Source organism: Aspergillus oryzae, chromosome 2 (genome assembly GCF_000184455.2).
Source record: "Aspergillus oryzae RIB40 DNA, chromosome 2".
Taxonomy (NCBI): domain Eukaryota; kingdom Fungi; phylum Ascomycota; class Eurotiomycetes; order Eurotiales; family Aspergillaceae; genus Aspergillus; species Aspergillus oryzae.
In genome coordinates this window covers 678664-700739 of record NC_036436.1, presented here as the reverse complement: position 1 = coordinate 700739, position 22076 = coordinate 678664, and the positions used below count along the sequence as shown (strand labels likewise).

At 50.3% G+C, this 22076-nt stretch overlaps 6 protein-coding genes across 6 annotated transcripts; 3 read left to right on the top strand and 3 right to left on the bottom strand.

The window, feature by feature from the left end:
• Positions 1-179: 179 nt before the first annotated feature.
• Positions 180-12020, top strand: AO090001000277 (uncharacterized protein; the record flags this gene model as incomplete). Its single annotated transcript, XM_023234471.1, has 1 exon — positions 180-12020. One exon carries the CDS (start codon positions 180-182, stop codon positions 12018-12020), a length of 11841 nt encoding a protein of 3946 aa, XP_023089592.1.
• Positions 12021-13326: 1306 nt separating this feature from the next.
• Positions 13327-15130, top strand: AO090001000275 (fungal specific transcription factor domain-containing protein; the record flags this gene model as incomplete). Its single annotated transcript, XM_023234468.1, is given in 3 exon segments — positions 13327-13359; positions 13374-13799; positions 13853-15130. The coding sequence occupies 3 exon segments, from the start codon at positions 13327-13329 to the stop codon at positions 15128-15130; spliced, it is 1737 nt and encodes a 578-aa protein (XP_023089591.1).
• A 1822-nt stretch (positions 15131-16952) lies between these two features.
• On the bottom strand, positions 16953-18292 carry AO090001000273 (NAD(P)H-quinone oxidoreductase; the record flags this gene model as incomplete). Its single annotated transcript, XM_001818762.3, has 4 exons — positions 16953-17579; positions 17674-17765; positions 17880-18155; positions 18271-18292. 4 exons carry the CDS (start codon positions 18290-18292, stop codon positions 16953-16955), a joined length of 1017 nt encoding a protein of 338 aa, XP_001818814.1.
• A 479-nt stretch (positions 18293-18771) lies between these two features.
• On the bottom strand, positions 18772-19224 carry AO090001000272 (uncharacterized protein; the record flags this gene model as incomplete). Its single annotated transcript, XM_023234467.1, has 1 exon — positions 18772-19224. The coding sequence occupies one exon, from the start codon at positions 19222-19224 to the stop codon at positions 18772-18774; it is 453 nt and encodes a 150-aa protein (XP_023089590.1).
• Positions 19225-19557: 333 nt separating this feature from the next.
• On the bottom strand, positions 19558-20092 carry AO090001000271 (uncharacterized protein; the record flags this gene model as incomplete). The annotated part of the gene is made up of 2 exons (XM_023234466.1): positions 19558-19605; positions 19658-20092. 2 exons carry the CDS (start codon positions 20090-20092, stop codon positions 19558-19560), a joined length of 483 nt encoding a protein of 160 aa, XP_023089589.1.
• A 730-nt stretch (positions 20093-20822) lies between these two features.
• AO090001000270 (uncharacterized protein) lies at positions 20823-21817 on the top strand (the record flags this gene model as incomplete). The annotated part of the gene is made up of 3 exons (XM_023234465.1): positions 20823-21099; positions 21480-21702; positions 21802-21817. 3 exons carry the CDS (start codon positions 20823-20825, stop codon positions 21815-21817), a joined length of 516 nt encoding a protein of 171 aa, XP_023089588.1.
• Positions 21818-22076: the final 259 nt, after the last annotated feature.

Below are 22076 nucleotides of genomic sequence, written 5' to 3'. Positions count from 1 at the left end.
ATCAGGCCTCTATGTATTTGTGGTGACACTTTCCTGCAACCTTTTTCGAACTGGTGAACCTAGGGAGCAGGCCTTTCTCTTGACGATCCCTCTTCATCAAGCTGTACCGGAAGAAGTCCAATCGGAGTGACATCATCCCACCGCTCTCATCTTCTCGACATAAAGCACTGGCAGCAAAGATGGGCAGCCTTTCTGATGTCCGCGTGGAGCCAATTGCCATTGTCGGTTCTGCGTGTCGATTCCCTGGGGGAGCCAACTCTCCATCCAAGCTTTGGGACCTTCTCCATTCTCCGAGGGATGTTTTGATGGACTTTCCACCAAGCCGTCTCCGGCTATCCAACTTCTATCACAAAGATGGAGAGCACCATGGTTCTACTAATGTCATAAACAAATCGTACCTTTTGGCTGAGGATCCGAATGTATTTGATGCGGCATTTTTCAATATCAATGGCCTTGAAGCGCAGGCCATGGATCCGCAACATCGGATCCTTCTCGAAACGGTCTATGAAGCGCTGGAGCGTGGCGGCTGTAGCCTAGACGATATCCAAGGGACCAAAACATCAGTTTTTGTCGGCGTGATGAACGCCGATTACTACGACATCCAGCTGCGGGACTCGGAGACCATGGCTCGGTATAACGCGACTGGAACGGCAAGAAGTATTATATCAAACCGAATTTCGTACTTTTTTGACTTGAAAGGGGCATCTATGACTATTGACACAGCCTGCTCGAGCTCACTCGTTGCCTTGCACCAGGCCGTTCTTTCGCTCCAAAATAGGGAGGCCGAGGCCTCCATTGTAGCTGGTGCAAACCTGCTTCTCGATCCCACCATGTATATTGCCGAGTCGAACCTGCATATGCTCTCCCCAGAGGCGCGATCACGGATGTGGGATAAGGATGCCAACGGGTATGCTCGTGGCGAAGGGTTCGCGGCCGTGTATCTCAAGCCCCTGTCAGCGGCCTTGAGGGATGGAGATGAGATCGAATGTATCATCAGAGGAACTGGTGTCAATTCTGATGGTCGAACGAAAGGCATCACCATGCCAAGCTCGGTCGCCCAGACTGAGTTGATCCGCGACACGTATCGACGGGCCGGCCTCGACCCGTCTGTGGATCGACCACAGTTCGTCGAATGCCACGGAACCGGAACTGCTGCCGGGGATCCGGTCGAGGCGCGGGCGGTCCATGACGCCTTTTTTCCCCCGTCCTCCAAGAGAGACAATGAGCGGCCTCTGTATGCTGGCTCCATTAAGACAATTATTGGTCATCTGGAAGGATGTGCTGGCCTTGCAGGGGTGCTCAAAGCCAGTCTGGCTCTGCAGAACCGCATCATCCCCCCGAACATGCATTTCAATGACTTGAGTCCTTCAGTCAAGCCATTCTACGGCATGATTCAGATTCCGAAACAGCCAATGCCGTGGCCTGAGTCGACCACATTCCGTGCGAGTGTCAATAGCTTTGGATTTGGCGGGACCAACGCCCATGTCATCCTCGAAGGGTATTACAAGGGGGGCGAGTGCCTTAACGGCGGCTGCCAGCAGGCAAGGCTAGACTCCTTCGTCGGTCCCATGTTGTTCTCTGGAAATACCCAAACAACATTGAGGGCTATGATCAAAGAGTACTTTGACTACCTCAGCGCGAACCCATCCTTGGATCTCGAAGGGCTGGCAAGGGCTCTTGCAGATCGTCGATCTATGTTTCCTGTCAGAGCCTTCTTCTCAGGATCTAACCGCGAAGCGCTTCTCAAGTACATGGGTCAAGCCCTGATATCCTCCGAGGGCTCCGACATTGGCACAAGGTCACTTGCATCATCCGACACTCCTGGGCTCTTGGGCATCTTCACCGGCCAGGGTGCGCAATGGGCAACCATGGGCAAGGCGTTGATCCACAGCTGCCTCCTTTTCCGAGTATCCATCGAAAACTGCGAAGAATCCCTATCAACGTTGCCAGACCCACCGTCCTGGTCGCTGATGCAGGAACTTTTGGCCGACGACAAGGAGTCCCGTATCGGGCAGGCGGCGTTCTCGCAGCCACTCTGCACGGCCTTGCAAATAGCCTTGGTGGATCTATGCTCCGCCGCGGCCATTACCTTTGATGCAGTGATTGGCCATTCGTCTGGCGAAATCGCTGCAGCCTATGCCGCGGGAATCCTGTCCGCGAAAGATGCCATCCGGATTGCATACTACAGGGGCCTATACGCCAAGCTGGCATCAGGGCCAGATGGACAGCCTGGTGCCATGATGGCCGTAGGCCTCTCCATGGAAGGTGCAATGTCATTCATTGCAGAGTGTGGCCTGTATGGGAAGGTGTGCTTGGCTGCCAGCAATTCTCCCTCCAGTGTCACCTTGTCGGGAGACAAAGATGCCATTCTTCAGGCAAAGGGATTCCTAGATGAGCGGAAGGTCTTCGCACGGCAGCTGCAAGTGGACACGGCCTACCATTCCCATCATATGCTTTCTTGCGCAGATGCCTACCTCAAGTCCTTGGAAGCATGCAATATTAAACCAAGTTTGCCACGTGCGGGCTGCGTATGGGTATCAAGCGTGCGGGGTGATATTGAGATTCTTGAAAAAGGGGATTTTACTAGTTTGAACAGCCAGTATTGGGTAGACAACATGGTCAAGCCCGTCCTGTTTTCTCAAGCCGTGGAATGTTCACTCTGGGCCGGAGGCCCCTTTGACATGGTGCTTGAGCTGGGCCCTCATCCCGCGTTGAAAGGACCCGCCACCCAGACATTGAAGTCGGCTCTTGGCACCTCACTTCCCTACGCCGGTATAATGCGTCGTGCCACAAACGAGGTCGAGGCATTCTCTGGGGCAATTGGCTACGTGTGGTCTCATCTTACTGACTACCACATTGACTTTGCTTCCTACCGCGAGTCATTCTTCAAGGAGGCCGATCGAGCTCCAGCTACCCTCAAAGACCTCCCATCGTATCCGTGGCAGCATGACAAAGCCTACTGGAAGGAGTCTCGCATTTCTAGACAATTCCGCCTACGGCATTCACCGTTGCACGAACTTCTGGGTAGGCGGGCCCCAGATGACTCAGACAGTGAGATGCGTTGGCGAAATGTTCTGCGGTTGTCGGAGTTAGAATGGATCCGCGGACACGAGTTTCAAGGCCAAGCCCTATTCCCAGCGATGGGGTACATTGCAATGGCTTTGGAAGCAGTTACAATTGCAACGAAAGGCCAACAAATCAGTCTCGTCGATATTGAGGACTTCCATGTCCTACAAGCAGTCGTTCTCGAAGAAGAACATCCTGGGGTGGAAATTGTGTTTAGTCTAAAGCAAACCGGTGACTGCAAATGGGACTTCAACTGCTATACCTGCTCTGATGAGTGGAAGGACCTGACCAAGACGAGCACCGGACGCCTCATTCTTTTTAAGGGTGAGGGCTCCGCTTCAGAGCTTCCATCGCGGCCAAAGAAACGGGCAAACCTATCACCGCTCGATCGCGAGATGTTCTACCGCAAGCTGTCTAGTCTCGGACTCAGCTACCATGGCCTGTTCAAACCTCAGAGCTCATTCCAGAGATCCCAATCTTATGCCACTGGAAGTGCCTCCTGGCCGCTGGATCAGCTGGGTCAGGAATACGTTGTTCATCCTGCCGTGATGGATGTTGCATTGCATTCCATATTTGTGGCATTCGCCTCCCCCGTGAGCCATGAGCTCTGGGCGACCTACCTGCCTGTCGCAATTGATCGGTTGTCCTTCAACCCAAATATTAGCCTCTATGGCACGGATGGGGCTCTGACGATCGAGATAGATACGTTCATAACGGAATCTTCATCTAGCACTATGAAGGGTGATGTGTATCTGTTGTCTCCAGATGCCACTCCAAGCATCCTTATTGAAGGTGTTCGTCTTCAATCGTTCACAGAGGCTAAGGCACTGAATGATCGACTGCTATTCTCCAAGATCGTTTGGGGTGCCGACATTGCCCATGGATTCTCGTCGCGTGCAGTCGAATGCGCGAACAAAGATCAATTCGAGCTCTGCGACGCAATGGAGCGTACCTCTCTCTTCTTCTTACAGCGTGCCTTCGCCGAGTTAGCCCCCTGTGAGATCGAGCAATCCGAGCCTCAGTTTCGACACCTGCATACCGCATTTCTGAAGGTTATCGAGCAGATTAAGGGCGGTTTACACAAAAGCATCCACAGCGAATGGCTAGGGGACTCTTGGAATGATGTAAACTCGCTTCGTCGTTCATTTGAGTCTTCGATAGACCTGGAAATGATGCATGCAATTGGCCAGTCTCTTCCTGACGTGATACGCGGCCGTAGGCCACTCTTGGAAGTTATGATGCGGGACAACCTCCTCAACCGATTCTACACAGATGGTCGACTATTTGTGCCCCTTAACCTCTATGTTGCCAAGACTGTCAAGGCCATGATACACAAGAACCCTCATATGAAGATCCTGGAGATTGGTGCAGGTACTGGTGCCACCACGAAAGCCATCCTTGACACCATTGGAGACACATTTGACTCATACACATACACCGATATCTCTCCCGGATTCTTTGCACAAGCCCAGGAAAGGTTCGCACTTCATAGGCAACAGATGCGATTTCAAACCTTGGACATCGAAAGGGACACTGTTGAACAAGGGTTTGAACGGCACAGCTATGACTTGGTGGTTGCCGCTAATGTTCTGCACGCGACATCTCATTTACAGGAAACAATGGGTCATGTCAGGTCCCTGCTTCGTCCTGGAGGCTACCTGCTCATAGTTGAGGTAACGGGTGAGACGCTGCAACTCATGTATGTTATGGGTGGCTTTCCGGGCTGGTGGTTGGGCGTGGACGATGGCCGAACGGACGGTCCGGGCATTCCTGCCGTCCAATGGGAGGGTCTGCTGCAAATGACGGGCTTTTCCGGGATCGAGGCAACCGTTTCTGATTTGCCAAGCGATGGTAAGCATTCATGCTCCGCCTTGGTCAGTCAGGCCATTGATGACAAGCTTGAATTGTTTCGCGACCCATTGCCTAGAGTTGGCGATGTCCCTATCCGGGATCCAATTCTCATCCTCGGAGGAGGCACACTCCCTGTCGCAAAGCTGGTGACCGGAGTGCGGAAGCTGTTAAGGCCTTTCCGTTGGAACATCCAACATGCGCCCAGCGTTGACCATTTGACGGTTCCTCTTGAGGGTAGTCGATCAGTCATTTGTCTCTCTGAGCTGGACAACCCTCTTCTTTCCGAGCCATTGACTGATACCCGACTTTCCAAGCTTCAAGCAGTCCTGGGTAGTGCGACAAACGTGCTTTGGATCACAAGAGACCGGCTTACAGACTATCCACATTCGAATATGATAACTGGGCTTGGCAGAACGCTACAGTTTGAGCTTCCCGATATCAATATTCAGTTCCTCGATATTAGATCCGGCATCTCGATCGGTGCGGATCAGGTTGTGACCAAGTTCCTCCAGCTTTGCCTGGTAAACTCGCCAGAGTATTTACAGGATGATGTGCCATGGAAGATCGAACCGGAGCTGTCGTTCGACGGCGGGGAATGGCAAATACCTCGTATTATCCCGTACAAAGCACTCAACGACCGGTACAACGCCACACGCCGCCAAATAATGAAACCGCTGGACGCTTCCAGGCAGTCAGTTGAGCTTGCGTGCTTCGATGGCCGTATCATTATCCGTGAAGGCAAACGCGTAACCGGCACATCTACAGGTTCGGTGCGTCTCAGGACCATCCTCGCAACTCGATTGGTCAGTAGTCGGCTAGCGTCATTCTTTCTTTGCATGGGAGTTGAAGCAGATAATGGAAGGACTGCAGTAGCCATTACCACCAGGATGGGGTCTCTAATGGACATCCCGTCGACAGATGCTTGGTTCCTTCCGCAACGTTCGCAGTGTGATCCAGCGTTGCTTTATTTCATTGCTGGACAGGTTCTTGCAGTCGCATTATCTTTTGCCTCACCGCGCTCAGGATCCGTTATTCTGTACGAGCCGACAGAGGCCCTTGCTGAGGCAATCATATTGAGTCGGTCCTGGGTGCAAGAACAACCATACTTCATCACATCCAGGTCTGGTACACTTCAGAAAGGCTGGACTTATATTCATCCCCGTGTATCGCATAACATAGCAAGAGATGTACTTCCCGGTGATACCGCAGCGCTCATAGATTGCTCGGATGATTGTCCGCATTGGGCTGTGCCTACCACGGTCGGGAAACTAATCCCTTTGGCGTCTTGCGTCGTGGAATACCTAACGCGCACACCTAGTACCTTCAGCAGTATCATCGAACACGCGTATTCCGAGTCACTGCTGGCTGCGTTGCCTTCGACAGCGCAACTTTCAGCGTCAATACTCTCAGTTGAAGACAGCGCGGGTCAATCCTCTTCTCTGCTGTCCTATCCTAACATCGTCAATTTCGACTGTAACAATGCGGTCTTAGCTACGGTAGCTCCACTAGACTGCACAGGATTGTTCTCATCTGCTAAGACATATTGGATGATCGGCCTCAACTCCGAGCTTGGTCTATCCATTTGTCGCTGGATGATTGTTCAGGGTGCCCGACACATTGCCATAACCAGCCGCAGTGGCAAGGTTGATGCACCGTGGCTTGACGAAATTCAATCCATGAACGGAAACATCAAAGTATACCCAATGGATGTCGCTGATCGTGAGGCAGTGCACTCTGTCCACCAAGAGATCTTGAGAACGATGCCCCCCATTGCTGGAGTTTGCAATGGCGCGATGGTTCTCTCCGATAAACTTTTCATGAACATGAAGGCAGAAGATATGAATAAGGTGTTGAAACCTAAAGTAGATGGTTCGATCTACTTGGACGAGCTCTTCTGTACCACGCAACTTGACTTCTTTATTCTTTTTTCGTCGCTCGCTAGTGTGGTAGGAAACGGCGGGCAGTGCAATTACCATGCCGCCAATATGTTCATGACAAGCCTTGTCTCTCAGAGGAGATCGCGTGGTTTGGCTGCTTCGGTGATCGACATTGGTCTAGTAGTGGATGTAGGCTACGTTGCTCGGGCTGGACAATCGTTGATAGACCATCTTGTGAACCTATTCTACACACCCCTGTCGGAGTCGGACATTCATAAGCTATTTGCTGAGGCCGTCATGGCAAGCCCTGTGGACTCCGGACTATGTCCTGACATTATCATGGGTGTTGAGCCAGTTCATGATATTTCTGCGTCCCTGAAGAAGCCACCTTGGTACAACAACCCGATCTTCTCGCATCTTCGACTCGGGACAGAAGCAAGCTCGCAAGACAGTGACCAATCCAACTCGACATCAGCTAGTATCAGGGACCAGGTGAGCAGTGCCAGCTCTGTCGAGGAAGGCACAGATGTCCTCCTGCGTTGCTTCGCGGCCAAGTTAGAGGCTATGCTATCTCTTGCCACCAACAGCGTTAACGTCAATATGCCATTGCTAGACATTGGAGTTGATTCTCTACTTGCAGTTGAGATCAGACAATGGTTCTTCACCAAGCTTTATGTTGACATTCCAGTGCTGAAGGTTCTTAGCGGAGATACAGTTGTTGAGATTTGCGCGGAGGCGATTCAAAAGTTCGCGCAGATGAGCCCAAGCGCATTCCAAGGAACGTCCAGCGCTGCTTCAAAGATCAAACAGGCAACGGCATCACCACCTGAGATAGGCAGAGAGGAGGCACAATCTACGTCGAGGGCCGGTATTTTGCCCACAGATCAGGACAATGACAATTCCTCAGACTCAGAGTCGCAACGGAAGTCAGGCGCCAGTTCCTCATCTGGATCAGGTACCAGGACTCCGACAAGCATAGATGAGTACTTTGAGACAAACGTGAATATGCTTTCTCGGTCGGGTCCTATGTCCTACGCACAATCTCGTCTATGGTTCCAGCAACAACTGGTTAAAGACCCCACTGCTTTGAATATTGTTGTTCGTTTCGATGTCAAAGGCTATCTAGATGTAGATAGACTTGCAGCGGCTGTGACCGCTACGGTTAACCGACACGATGCACTCCATTCTGCTTACTTTGCCCACCTGGATACCCAAGAGCCTCTTCAAGGGGTGATCGAAGCGCCCGGAGACATTTTTCAGCACGTCAAGGTACACGACGACAACGCTGCGAGCGCTATTTTTCTGGAGATGCAGAATAGACATTGGGACCTCGAAAGAGGCGATGTGTTCAAGGTCACTCTGTTGACATTCCCTACCAACGTACAGTCCTTGATTATTGCTTATCATCATATCGTCCTGGATGGGTTCAGCTGGCATGTGTATCTTCGCGATCTGAGCATGTCCTACCAGCAACAAGCACTGCCACCTGTAGGGCCACAAGCTCTGGACTTTGCTTTGATAGAGGCCCAGGAGACTAAAAATGAAGAGTATAATGCTCAGCTAGAATTTTGGAGGGAGGAGCTCTCGCCCGTTCCAGAGACTTTCCCACTTCTGCCATTTTCTAGCTCTAAAGTTCGACAAGACATGCAGAGCTTCCAGAGCACGACGGCGACACGTGAACTGCATTTCGATATCCTGGCGCGTGCCAAGGCCGCCAGCCAGAGACTGCGAGTGACGCCCTTTCACTTCCACCTTGCAATTGCTCAGGTCCTGTTGTACAAATTGACGAATATTGGCGATCTTTGTATAGGAGTGACAGATGTCAATCGGACCAATAGAAAGTTCGCTGAAACGGTTGGATTCTTCCTAAATTTGGTTCCCTTGCGCCTTCGCGTCAAACCGACCGACTCGTTTACTGAGGTGCTCCACCGGACATCGAAGAAGGCCCTGTCCGCAATGGAGCATTCTGGAGTGCCTATTGACGTAGTCCTTCGTGAACTGAACATCCGGCGATCGTCAGGCCACAGTCCGCTGTTCCAGGTTGTGTTCAACTACAGGGTTGGTGATATGCTTCAGGTCCCATTCGGAGGTGGCCGACTTGAACTTCATTCCAGCATAGAAGCTCGAAGTCCTTACGATGTCGTATTCAATGTCACCCAATGTCCTAGTGGAGCGAGCTACCTCCAGGTTACTTCTCGGGATGCTTTGTACGCCCCTGAGGTTTCGGGCGTGATATGCGACATGTATATTCGTCTCCTAGAGGATTTCGCTGGGGACACCTCTATGCAAATACAGGACGGTCTCCTTAACGACAAAAGCGAACCGGGGATAGGGCTTGGACCTCGCCTCGAATTTGGCTGGCCTCGAACTATGAGCGAGCTATTTTCTCAGCGTGCAGCAACTGACGCGAATAGTATTGCCGTGAAGGACTGCAGGGGGGCTGTGAGTTACGCAGAGCTACAGCAGCGGGTCGCCGACATCACACAGGACATATTGGGGTGCAACCCTCCGCCCAATGCACGGGTTGCTGTCTGCATTCACCCTTCGAGGGATACGATAGCTGCGATGCTGGCGACTCTTGCAGCTGGATGTGTGTATGTGCCTATCGATATAACATTACCTGAAGCTCGGCGAAGAGCTATCCTGGACAGCTGTCGACCCAGCGTCATATTGTGCGATAGCACGTCAGCAGACAGTATCGACCAATTCGCTCCACAAGAATGCAGGAAAGTTGATCTAGGCGATTCGCCAACACGTGCAACTACGACTGCAATGCCCGAACCAGTTGCGGATGATCCGGCCTTCTTGCTCTATAGTAGTGGATCAACCGGGATCCCGAAAGGGATTTTGCTTCCTCAGAAAGGCTACATGAACTACCTAGCATCGAAAGGTCACCACCTATGCTTGGGGCGAGAGGTTGTCCTGCAGCAGAGCTCAGTGGGCTTCGACATGTCTATTGCTCAGATCGGAAATGCCCTTGCTCATGGAGGCACTGTCGTGGTTGTCCCGCAGAGTGTCAGGGGCGATCCTGTTGCGACGGCACAGTTGATGCTTCAGGAGAAGGTTACTTTCATGATTGGGACGCCGTCTGAGTATCTGATGCTTCTTCAACATGGCGGTGACTACCTCCGTCAATACAGGGACTGGCGACATGCCTGTCTCGGTGGTGAGTCGGTGACGGAGCCACTAAAGCGCGAGTTCCGGCGCTTGTCTCCTAACTGTCCCAATGTGACTGATTGCTATGGACCAACTGAAATTTCCGCCGCTACTTCATTCAACACGCTTGACCTGGACCGGGGTGCAGCCAATGAATATTCAACGGTTGGAAGACCGATTCCCAATTCGACTATATACATCTTAGGTGACAATGGGGATATCGTCCCACCAGGCTTGGTTGGCGAAATATGCATTGGTGGTGTCGGGGTCGCCCTCGGGTACTGGAACCTGCCAGACCTTGAGAAGCAAAAGTTTATCCATGACCCTTTTGCATCTTCAGCAGACAGGCGCCGGGGCTGGACGAGGTTGTACAAGACCGGCGACCGTGGGAGGCTGGGGCCAGACGGGGGCCTGATATTTATGGGCCGACTCGATGGTGACACGCAGATCAAGCTACGTGGCTTACGGATCGACCTCGAAGAGGTGGCCAACAGCCTGCTTCAAGTCGCCGCCGGACTGCTTTCAGAAACGGTGGTCTCGGTACGGGGGGACCCAGAATTCCTTGTCGCTCATGCAGTACCCGCCAGGGGTCAAAAGGTGACGAATAGCGATCTCGAGTCGTTCAAGAGATCCCTGCCGCTACCCCAATACATGTGTCCGGCAGCTATAGTGTTACTTGATCGTCTTCCCACCACTCCAAATGGGAAGGTCGACCGGAAGGCTTTACAAGATAAGCCTCTGCCTACTGAGCCTGACTCGTCATTTCCCACCGAGGCTCTGAGTCTTGCAGAGGGGGAGCTACGCCTGGTGTGGCAAGATGTTCTGCAGCAGACCGCTCAGACCGGGCGAATTGATTCACGAACGGACTTCTTCATGGCGGGCGGCAACTCCCTTCTCCTGGTCAAGCTCCAGGGAGCGATCAAGAATGCATACGGCTTATCCATCGCCCTCAAAGATCTGTACCGGTGTTCTACGTTGGGACGGATGGCTACTCTGATTGACGCCGAGAAGAAGAACCAGCCTATCTTCGAGAAAATCGACTGGGAGGATGAGACACGCGTGCCCGGCAGCCTCGCACGTGGCCAACGGTTGCGAGAGCCCAAAAAGACTGATCTGCACATCGCCCTCACTGGATCCACCGGGTTTCTGGGGATGGAGATTTTGAAGGCCTTGCTAGAACAGCCGACCGTCAGCAAAGTCCATTGTCTTGCAGTAGATGCGCAGCACGGTCAGAGCCTCCCAAAATCCCATAAGATTGTTATCTACCCTGGATCCCTCAATGTTTCTGCGCTAGGGCTGAGCACCAGGGAAGTCGACTTTTTGAAGTCGACCGTAGACGCCTTGATCCATGCGGGTGCGAATGGACATTGCCTAAACAACTACTTCTCGCTGCGGATGCCCAATCTAGGATCAACTCGCTTCCTCACCGAGCTGGCGCTCTCGAGAGGCGTTCCCCTACACTACGTTTCTTCTAACCGGGTGACGTTACTCTCCGGCGATGTCGCGCTCCCTCCGGGGTCAATGTCGGCATTCCCGCCGCCCGAGACTGGCAGCGATGGTTTTACTGCGTCGAAATGGGCCAGCGAGCGATATCTGGAGAACGTTGCCGAGGCGACGGGGTTAGATGTGTGCATCCACCGACCTTGTGCGCTGACAGGCGACCAAGCGCCCAGCGAGGATGCCTTGAATGCGATCCTGCGGTTTTCTGTGCTGATGAAAGTCGTACCACAGTTTCCCAATGTAAGAGGATTCTTTGATTTTGAAAAGGTGGGAGTTGTGGCAACCAACATTGTGAAGAAGGCTTTGCAGAGTGTGCAGGTAACCAGGGTTCATGCCACATCGGTTGCATCATTCGCCCATCACTCCAGTGGGGTCAAGGTGCCGGTTGACAAGATCCAGGACCGTATGCAGGACCTTTATGGTGGGGTGTTCGGTCGTCTTGCGCTTGCAGATTGGGTGCAGAGGGCCCGCACTTTGGGAATCGAGCCCCTGGTAGCCAGCTACCTGGAGGCCATGGAGTCGCGAGGCGAGGAGATGGCGTTCCCCTTCCTAGGGATGCCAAGCGACTAAGAGTGTTGTAGTTGGGCTTCTTTGTCTAATATTCCGCGTTTTCCTATTTGTCCTCTTTTATTTCCTAGGTTTCTCATCTTTCGAGAGCATTCAACTTTTTACTATATTAATATATTTAAATCAACAGTCTTGAGCATGCACACGACAAAGGACAACATAATTCTACTGCATACATTGGCTAGCCTCCCAATTCAATCACGTTTTGTGTTTCCATCAGGCATAGGCCACATGGATATATATATATATATAAATATATTCATATTCTACCAATCCCAATATAAGAGACCACTGTATTTTCTCAATCCTGCGGAGAAGTACAGGTAGAGGCGAGGCGATGCATGAACATCCACCTAGCTAACTGGTATGCGTATCTCCTAGCAAAGGGGGGTCGATGACCTGTCAGCGGTGTGATGATACAATGGAGAAGCAAGGCAGCTGCTAAACGCGGCCCGAATTCGGGGTCGGGTGGCTGCCGGGGAAGCTAGCGTTTCCGCTCTACAGTCGGTCAGCCGGCAATCTCCGAGTCTCCCGAGTCCCGAGCGCGACCTCGCGAAAACTTACCCGAAAGGTGAACCTTTACCCACTTCAGGATACTCGTGTTACAGACCCTTGTCTAGTCCACTTCTTGAACGCGGATGCGAGTGGCAGAATCAGTGACACAACAAAGGAGCGACTAGTGAAGCGTACCTTCTTTCTGACCACGCCTAGGAGACTCTTTTTCGTATCGGTGCTCACAAAAAGAAACGAATGGCTGATGGCCTCAGATCTCCCGTTCCAGCTAATGCCTCAGAAGGTCTCATGAAATATGCCTGTACTGTCTGCAAAAGAAGGAAGGTCAAGTGTGATAGGCGAGAGCCATGCTCTACTTGTGTCAAAGACCATGCACCGTGCCAATATCGGGACCCCGTTCCACCTCGTCGGAGAAAGACGAAGCAAAAGACTGTCCTTAGAACCTTGAATGGCAATGATGACACCCAAAAGACTACAGTATCTCACCAGAACCAGGAGCCCTTGGCTAGTGATGATATCAGTACGAGGCTGCACTTTCTACAGAATAGTTCTAAAAGCCTACAGTCTGATACCAAGAGCGAAACTGGGCCTGGGAGATTGATTTCAAAAGGCGAGAGATCTATATATCTAGATAAGTTAGTTGCTCTTATCTGTATGGTGTTTGTTGTTAATAAGACTAACAACCTACAATAGCCATTTATGGAAGACAGCTAGCAATGAGGTTCGTGGCAATGATATCCTCACTAATCAGCCTTGTTCATATAGCTGTAGACTGATTACTCTTTAAAGGTTCAAGATGCGGAATCCATTCTTCCGGAGAGTTCAGGTGGTATATCTTACCAGATACCGAGAGCGCGGATTGAAGGCGAGCTTGAGCTGGATGAGGGAGCTCTTCTTTTCGGTGCAGCATCCACGCCCAACCTATCCGGGTTACATCCAAATCCAGTTCATATATTCAAGCTATGGCAGACTTTCCTTGAGAATGTTAACCCGCTAACAAAGATAATACATGTGCCTAGCTTACAGCAACACATTCTGAATGCGAGTGGTAATCTTGATTCTATGCCAAGTGAACTTGAGGCTCTCATGTTTACAATCTACTGCGCAGCTATTAGATCTCTGAGTGACGAAGAAGTCCTGCAAGGGTTTGGAAAGTCTAGAACAGCGCTGTTGGCTCAGTATCAACAGGCTTCCCAATCAGCTTTAATAAAGGCCGGATTGTTGAAGACATCCAACATGGTCGTCTTACAGGCATTTGTGATATTTATAGTGAGCTTTCCCTTCCTGTCCTACGGTTTCCCATTTATCTTATTCCCGTCCAGCTATCTGTCCGTGGGGAATATAACCCACACACTCTCTGGTCTCTAAGTGGCATTGCGGTACGGATCGCTCAACGAATCGGTCTTCATCGAGATGGGTCTCGTCTTGGTCTATCTATATTTGAAACCGAGATGCGTCGTCGACTTTGGTGGCAAATCACCGTTGTAGATGCTGCAATTAGCCGCATGTCTGGCTCAACCTCATCCCTATACCCTCTCGCGGATACCCGCATCCCGTTAAATGTCAATGATAGTGATCTGGATGTGAAAATGAAAGAGACTCCACCTGAGTCATCAAGTGCCACAGAGATGATCTTTTGTCTAATACGCTATGAGCTTGGTCAGTGGCTTGAGCGTCAATCTAGGTCAAAGCCGGCTGGGTTTGATGGATACTGGGAGAGCATAAGTGGAGGCTCTATTCCGATTGAAGAGAAAGACCGTATGATTGAAGAGCTTGAGGATGCCATTGAGAGAAAGTTCACTGTCCATTGTGACCCGTCTATCCCCCTTCATCTCATGACCATGATTGTTGCATGGTCAGTACCACTAATACTACGCCTGGCCGCCCACCACCCTCGCGTTTATCATGAGAAAGGCGAACTCCCAACCCAAGCCGAGAAAGATCTTGTCTTTAAGACCTGCCTCAGCGTGCTTGAGTATGGCAACATTTTGCTGACGACCGAGGAAATGCGAAAATATTTGTGGCATGTAGACAGCCAGTTCCCTTGGGACTCATTAATTTACATACTGGACGAGCTTCGACACCGAGCTATAGGAGACGAAACTGCAAAGGCCTGGCACTTGATTGACGTCACTTGTAGCCGCCAGTATCATCAGCCAGGGCCTAGAGCAAGGAGTCCGCTGCATTTTGCCCTGGCGAACTTAGCTGTCAAAGCATGGACAGCCCATGTAGCGGAGTGTGAGCGTCGGCACATGTCTACCATCCCACAGCCGAACATTATTCCAACCTTTATAGAATTAACGCAGCAGAAAATCCTGTACTCGCTTTCTGCTTCCACCCGAGCGGCTACCTCATCATCTCAGGACCAAGACCAGCGGAGTATTCCCGCTAGGGCTGCTACCTTGGATGCAAGTCCTTTTAGCGCTGTTCCACAGCTAAGGGAGGTCGTCCTACAGAGCACGAACCCAGTGGAAGATAATGCTCATTTTTCCTCTTCTGTGGGACTAGGTCCTGCGGAAAGCTCCCCCTTTGACTGGGCTCAATGGGATGCTTCGTTGCAGGAGTATCAACAGCGGTCAAACAGCTGTGGTTATTTTTGAAACTATTCAAACCTACACCATTTATCGGTTTCTATCATTTTGTGAAAATTTATGAACATCCATATGGTTGTGCTATATTTGTTTTAATATTATCCAATTACATACTCATACCTATCGCTTATTCATTTCTCTCAGGGGAAATAATGCTTAAAGGTTTGACGACCCGAATTTCCGAAGCACCTAGGATCGTGCATCTCTCCAAGAGAACTAGCTACCACCAATCACTCAAGTTTAAGGACTGTCACGTGGACATTTCCCAACGCTCCATTTCCTGGTTCCAATCACCCACTTCAACAAGACAAGAATTGTTCGTCTCCATAGCCTGAAAGGTGTTGGTGTTCGACTGATAAGGACTGTCGAAATGGAGGGTGGTAATCCTGGTGTCCCCGTCCATCAGTTCCAGGTAGCCTTCGGTGCCGACATCGATGCCATATCCGCCGCAAGCACACACAGACTTATTAGTCCTTGGCTCTATGGCAATCTGGCCGGCGCTAAGCTCCTGGTCTTTGTCGCTATGAACATGGAAATTGCCACTAGTCAGGAGTAAGGGTCAGAATGAAACAGTTGACAGACCTCCTTCAATGACTGAGTAGGTGATGCGCCGGGTTCTCTGGACAACTGCAGCATTGGCAACTGGTTTCGACATGATAAGCACTAGCCTTTCTGGATCAGTATAGAGATAGTTTTAGATATTTCAACTGGAAGTTGGTGGATGTGATGGACTGAATTCACAGCAGGAATCTTTATGGCAAATGGAGGTTGGTTGAGTATTTCAATCCGGGACCTAACAGCCCAATCTATGATACTCAGATGTCTATCAAAGGCAGAGTGAGAAACCTATTTAATAAGCAAGGAGATATGGAATATCTTACTGAAATGAAACAAGCAAAAAAGAAACCTAATATAGTGGCCCATGGCCGTCTACTGATAAGATATAATTAAGAACCAGTGGCTTTGACTCCAATAGTACATAAGGAAAAAGGAAGTAACGAAAGAGCTTGAGTGAATGCATTTATCTTTACATTAGGGTTCTATAGAATGATCCGGGATCAGTAGTGCAGTGGAGCAACTTAATAGATTCAGAACTTCACGCTGGATTGAATTGCACTAGACGCTTCAAGTCAGTTACACCAGAGGACCGTGACTATTGATGACGTAGGAAGGTCGGAGGTGGGAGGATTTCGGAGACGTTTTTTATAGAGTTGTATGGTTAACACCACTTTCTAGAGCAGGCTGATAGTGGCGTGAGTATGTCTTACACTTCCCATTGGACGCCTCCAGTGTAAACTGGTAACTGCTCATAACCTCTGTTACGATTGTCAGCAAGAAAACATTGCATCTGGAGTATCTTATCCAGTAGATATGGGACAAGCTTACAATAACGGAGAATCCTGAGGTAGAGACTTGAATAACCCGAGTGCGGATCGAGGCTGTAGGGCACGTTAGTCCATCAAAAAAGAAAGAAAGAAAAAAAAAAAAAAAAATTCCCGCGGGGTACTCTTGATCGCAAACTTCATTTACTAATCGTTTATCATATCTCTAGTTATGGTTCTCACTTCTCCAAACGCTACTGTGGTGATCAGGCGTTATTGTAGGTACTTGTACGTATGTTGCTCGGTCTTTCGGCGGGAATATAAGGCTAAGGCTCCCAAAGTGTGGGCCTCTGAAGATAGAGATGATCTTTGAGGTCTGTCCATGGATAGTATATCGCTGACGCTTGTTTCCCATGTTCTTATGTCTATGTGCGATGATATTGCTAATTCTGATGATCGCTCTAGGTCTGTTGACAATATAGACAAGACCAGAGGACCGACCGAACTATTCATTGGGACCCTATCATACAGATTATTTTGCCCTTGGTTTGGTTCTTTTCCAACAGCTGATGTGCTTCGACAATATCCTCAAACTGGAATACCTTCTCAATATGCACCTTGAACGACCTGTCGCAGAACTTTGGCAGGGCATAATCAACCAGCATGTCTCTCAACGTCTTTTGGTACTCCAGATCTCGACTTCGCAAGCCACTTGCCTCCAGCCGAAGCCTCTTATATAGCAATGGCGCAATGTTCACGCCCTCCGGTAACTTGGCCCCTCCCATGAGACCCAAGAGAATGATGCGGCCATCCCGTGCGGCAATGTCTAGATTATTCTGGAAGTATGGTGCCCCGATGAAGTCGACGACCAGGTTCACACCGGTAGTGAGCTTTTGAAGCTCCGCCGCCCATTTATCCGTTTTGTAGTTGAAGGCTTTCGTGACACCCAACTCCTGCTCGAGAAAGTGAATTTTCTCTGGTGAGCCAGCAGTAGCATAGATAGCGGAAGCGCCTCTGGCTTTAGCTAATTGAATGCCGGCAATAGAAACCGAGGAGGCGCCGGCATGCCATAAGACAGATTGTCCGGATTGAAACTCGCCGATTAACAGGAGGGCTTGCGTCGCTGTCATCCAGGTCTAACGAAGTCATTCATTAGTATTGAGGTTCGTATATACGACGCCGTGGCCGCGTAGGGCATATCCCTGGACTATCCAGAAGAAGGTCCCATACCTCCGGTATACCTGCAGCTTCCTCCCACGAAAGCTGCGCTGGCTTATGGAATAGGGTCTTGGTCGAGACCACGATATACTCGGCATAGGCACCTGTCCGACCACTGTAAGCTTTCTGGTTATGCTGCTGATTCCTAACAAACCCCCAACCCGACTTAGCCCAATGACAGAAGCCACTGGCGCCAGTACCATGACTGATATACGTACCTCCATATGCCAAGCCGAATACCTCATCCCCACATTTGAACCCGCTCTCCATCGCGGTGGCTTCATCCCCCAGTTGCTCAATAACACCGCTGAATTCGACACCCATAGTTTCCGGTGCATAGGATGGTAACGGATAGAGACCTTCCCGCTGAAGTATATCCATACGGTTAAGTCCGAAGGCGCGGATCTTGACCAGGACTTGACCGGGTATGGGAACTGGCCTGGCTATGTCGGTGACATACATGGCAGTGGCTGGGCCTTTACTGCCTTGGATAGCTGAAGGAATGTTAGGTCCGCCCTACTCCTGTACGAAGAAACGGCAGCAACAGAGCATTAAGATCTCATTGTGGGCGGCCTCTGACTGGGACTAGGATGATCACAGATAACGTACCGATCGCACGCATGGTAGCCATATCCACCGTTTAGAGTGATCGTAAGGCGGGTCTAAAGTGCAGATTTTATATTTTATTTGCAGGATATCATCTCTCTTTTGTATCCTAGCAGCTCAGCCTCCAAAACTAGGGGTCAAGAAGGTATGGAAAAGAGAGTCCGCGGGTGAAGCGGGAATTTGTGGGAGGCTCCACTAATATCAACGACTCGGCACATCGGAAGACATTTAAATGGCGGGGTCGATTTACCGATAAAGAAATAAAACCCGCCAAGCCCAAGAAGACCCAGAAGATATCCACAGACGATGGTGATTGCATAACGCTCCAGAATAAAGTACTATCAGTTTCACCTACTATGTCAGATTTCATGATGGGCCTCATACATATTTACCATATTTGCCGGACCATCACGGAATATTATCTGCTAAGTATATATTTATTTAGAGGATCAAATCCATTGCAGGCGACTGGGGACATAATCAGCAGCGGACTTTTGACCACTGCTACGAGAACAGGACAGTTTGCGTGACCATTAATGGTAGAGTAACGGAGGCAGCACCGTAAAATTTCATCTTGTCTTGCATGAAGAACGGGATGCTTTGGCAGATCATTGTGTGGAAAGCAAGAGCCTTCTCTCGACAATTCTGGGTTCCCGAGATATCCAGGCAGGTCCAGATCCAGTCCGTACGAGAAGCGAGAGCTTGATCGAAAGATAGCACCTGTGCTACTTGACTGAAACATACCGCGCGAAAGGCCCATAGGTAAGTCAATGCCGTTGCCATGGACAGACTGGGAAACCATATGCAGGACTTTGTGGTTTGAACGGTTCCCGGTGAGGTGGCAGATGCTGGGCTTGACCAGAAAAGGGGACCAGAAACCGTCGATTGCATGGATTGCTCCCACGCGTCAAGCTCTTGGAGAGTTACTATCAAGGCAGTTAGAATATCTCCCGCCATGGAGTCTTTCTCTGCGCCGGAAAGGAGCTGGAGCGATTGAGACTTCTGAAGTAAAGAAGGAAGAATCGAGCCATGGCCGAGGAGAATCTGCAGAGGGGAGGCTGCATGCGAGAGAAAAGGTATCACCCGCCACTCGTCAGCTGATAGAAACGTATCTTGACGGGACTGGCACGCCTCTACGAGCTACACTCGCGCGGTTAGTGGCCTGAAATTAGTGAATATATGCTGAGATAATGACATACGATCATTGGACGAAAGCCGAGGAATAGCTGGTGCGAGATGGGTTTATTGAATGTCCGAGGGCCGCAGAGTTCCATCATTCGACCAATACCTCTAACATGAGCGATCCAGCCGTCTCTGGAGGTGGGAATCAACAGCTTGCTGGTCTTAATGAAGAGTTCCTCAGGATTTTACAGGAAACGGCACCACATACCTCTGCCATGCTTAAGCACATGATCGCCGCAGCGGACTCGTCACACACGCCGGTACCTTCATTCAAATCATGCTTCAAGCAATGCACAGCCTTGGAATAATACTCCGCGCGAGAAATCTCCCACTGCGAGCGCGTGGAGCCATTGCCCCCTTTGGAGGCGATTGAATAACCTAGAGTTTTGAGTGAAGCAGAGAGCAGAGAAGCGCCTCGACTGGTGCTTCGACTGCGGTCTAGCAGCAAAGGAAGCACCTCCAACCAAGGGCTGGCGGTTGCTGACGGCGACTGGTCAACACGGAAATCCTGCCACCGGCCATGAGGCTCGGGAGCGAAATACTCGGTAACCAAAGCATAGACATCTTCGTCGGTAGACCACCAAGCATTGGACAGGTTGAGTGTCAGACCATTGGTGGACGACCTGACATGGACCATTGCCATTGCGGTTGAGGACAGAGTCTCTGGTTCTTTGGGTGGAGATTTGGAAGAGACAAGCCGTCGTGGCCCAGTCGTGTTTGGCGAAACAAACGTCACATCTTCATAACCTGGGCAACGTCTCTTGGTGGAAAGACATTGAGTACAGGCAGGACGCTTCCCGTCGCACTACACAAGACCGGATTCGTTTCGTTAGTACAAGTTGACTCTTGAGAATGACTCCTAAGTATTGCTAGCAGCGGCACAGAACCTACCCCATATTTCCTTTGTCGACAAGTCTGACATACTGCCCGACTCTTGACTTTCATGTTTGCACAGGCCGTAGTATGGGGGTCATGCAAGAAGGCCTGCTGCCCGCCAGCCAGCCAGCCAGGTCGATATAACAAAAGACCACAGGAGAGAGTGACAATTTTGAGTTGGAACAACGGGCAAAGTCTTGGCGGCTAATGCTACTGATTCTGGTTTAGTCTAATGGGTAACGATGGGTCTCATAGTTGTGGTTCGACCAGTTCATCACCGTCTGTGCGCTTAGCTTCCCCACCAGCTGCAATCCTGTCGACCTTGGATCCTTAGCACTTGTCCAAAGGAGGTCAAGTGCAGAATGCAGACCAATGAGAAAGAAAGACCGGAAGAGCCGAACAAAGAATAAAGGTGATCCTAAAAACATCCTACATACGTCCGGGTGTTGCCTCATCGGCAATGAAGTCTTCATTTCTCTTCTTTACTCTGATTGATCATGGCATTACGACAGAAGAAATCGAGGCACAATCCTCCATCTCCAAAGCTTTCTTTGATCTCAAGGTCCACCAAGGGCAGGATTACTCATAATCACAAGACCAACAATGGATGGGAGTATAAGGTGAGCTCAGCAACTACGACCCGGGAGAGGAGGTGGGGTCTCCAAGCGATTCCCGCTATCATAAACCGAGTAATAGTATTATGGCAGCCGGCAGAACTGCTCACAGAGACAGGTTTCCAAGTGTTGATAACGCGCCACCGTAGACCCGGATACGGTCCGCTTCCTTACCCGAACAATTACTTTATATTAATAAAGCTAAATTTGAAAATTCTTATTTATAAGGTTTAATTAATTTAGTAAGAAAATTATATAAAAAAATGTAGAATTTAATATTATTAATTTAGATAAACGGTTGAGAATTTCGAATAACCATAATTCCCATCCAGCGGAGTATATCTCATGAGAATGACGGGGCAGATTTATTCACCATAGTCGAGGCATGAGACCCAGACCTGGCTACATGAATATTCCCGTAGTGGGCTATTGATCTGTTGTTTTTTCATTCCAATTGTATCCAATCAGATCTTCCGCAATTTCTTCAATTATCATCATGCTTACAAGGTACCGTTCTAGCTCGATTGCGGACCATTCTAGGAACCAAATTCAATGTGCCCTTTTTCATTACCACTCAGGAAGTCAAACAGGCCGTCCGTCTCGGATGCAAGGGCTTCGCATTGACCATAGATCCTGTTCGTGCCGGAAAGATAGAACGTGATTTGCGAGTGAGAATGTCTAAGCGTTCTCCAAAGGGTACAAATCCCGATGATGATGAGGAGGAGGCTGATGGCTTTGCTGGAGAACCTTCGGTGGGACGACCGTGAGGAGCCGTCCCTATCCTTTCTGTTGTTAACCGTACTGAAGAACAACAGCGCCGTGCAATCCGGACATGACTGGACTTCTGCTATATATAAAATAGCTTCGAGAATCACTGAGTTGCCTATTGCCATCAAAGGTATACAGGGCTGGGAAGATGCAACGTTGTGCATGGAGTATGGCTTTCAAACCATGGAGGCCGGTAACTAGACTCTGCTCCTTGAGCGGGAGACAACCTCGTTTCCATGCGTCAGCACTGCCCAGAGGTTTGCGACAGTGGATGGTGGTATTACTCGAGGGGCGGATATTGTCAAAGCGATTGCCCTCGGTGCCAGGGCTGTCGGGTTGGGCAGGCCCTTTCTCTAGGGCGTACCGTAG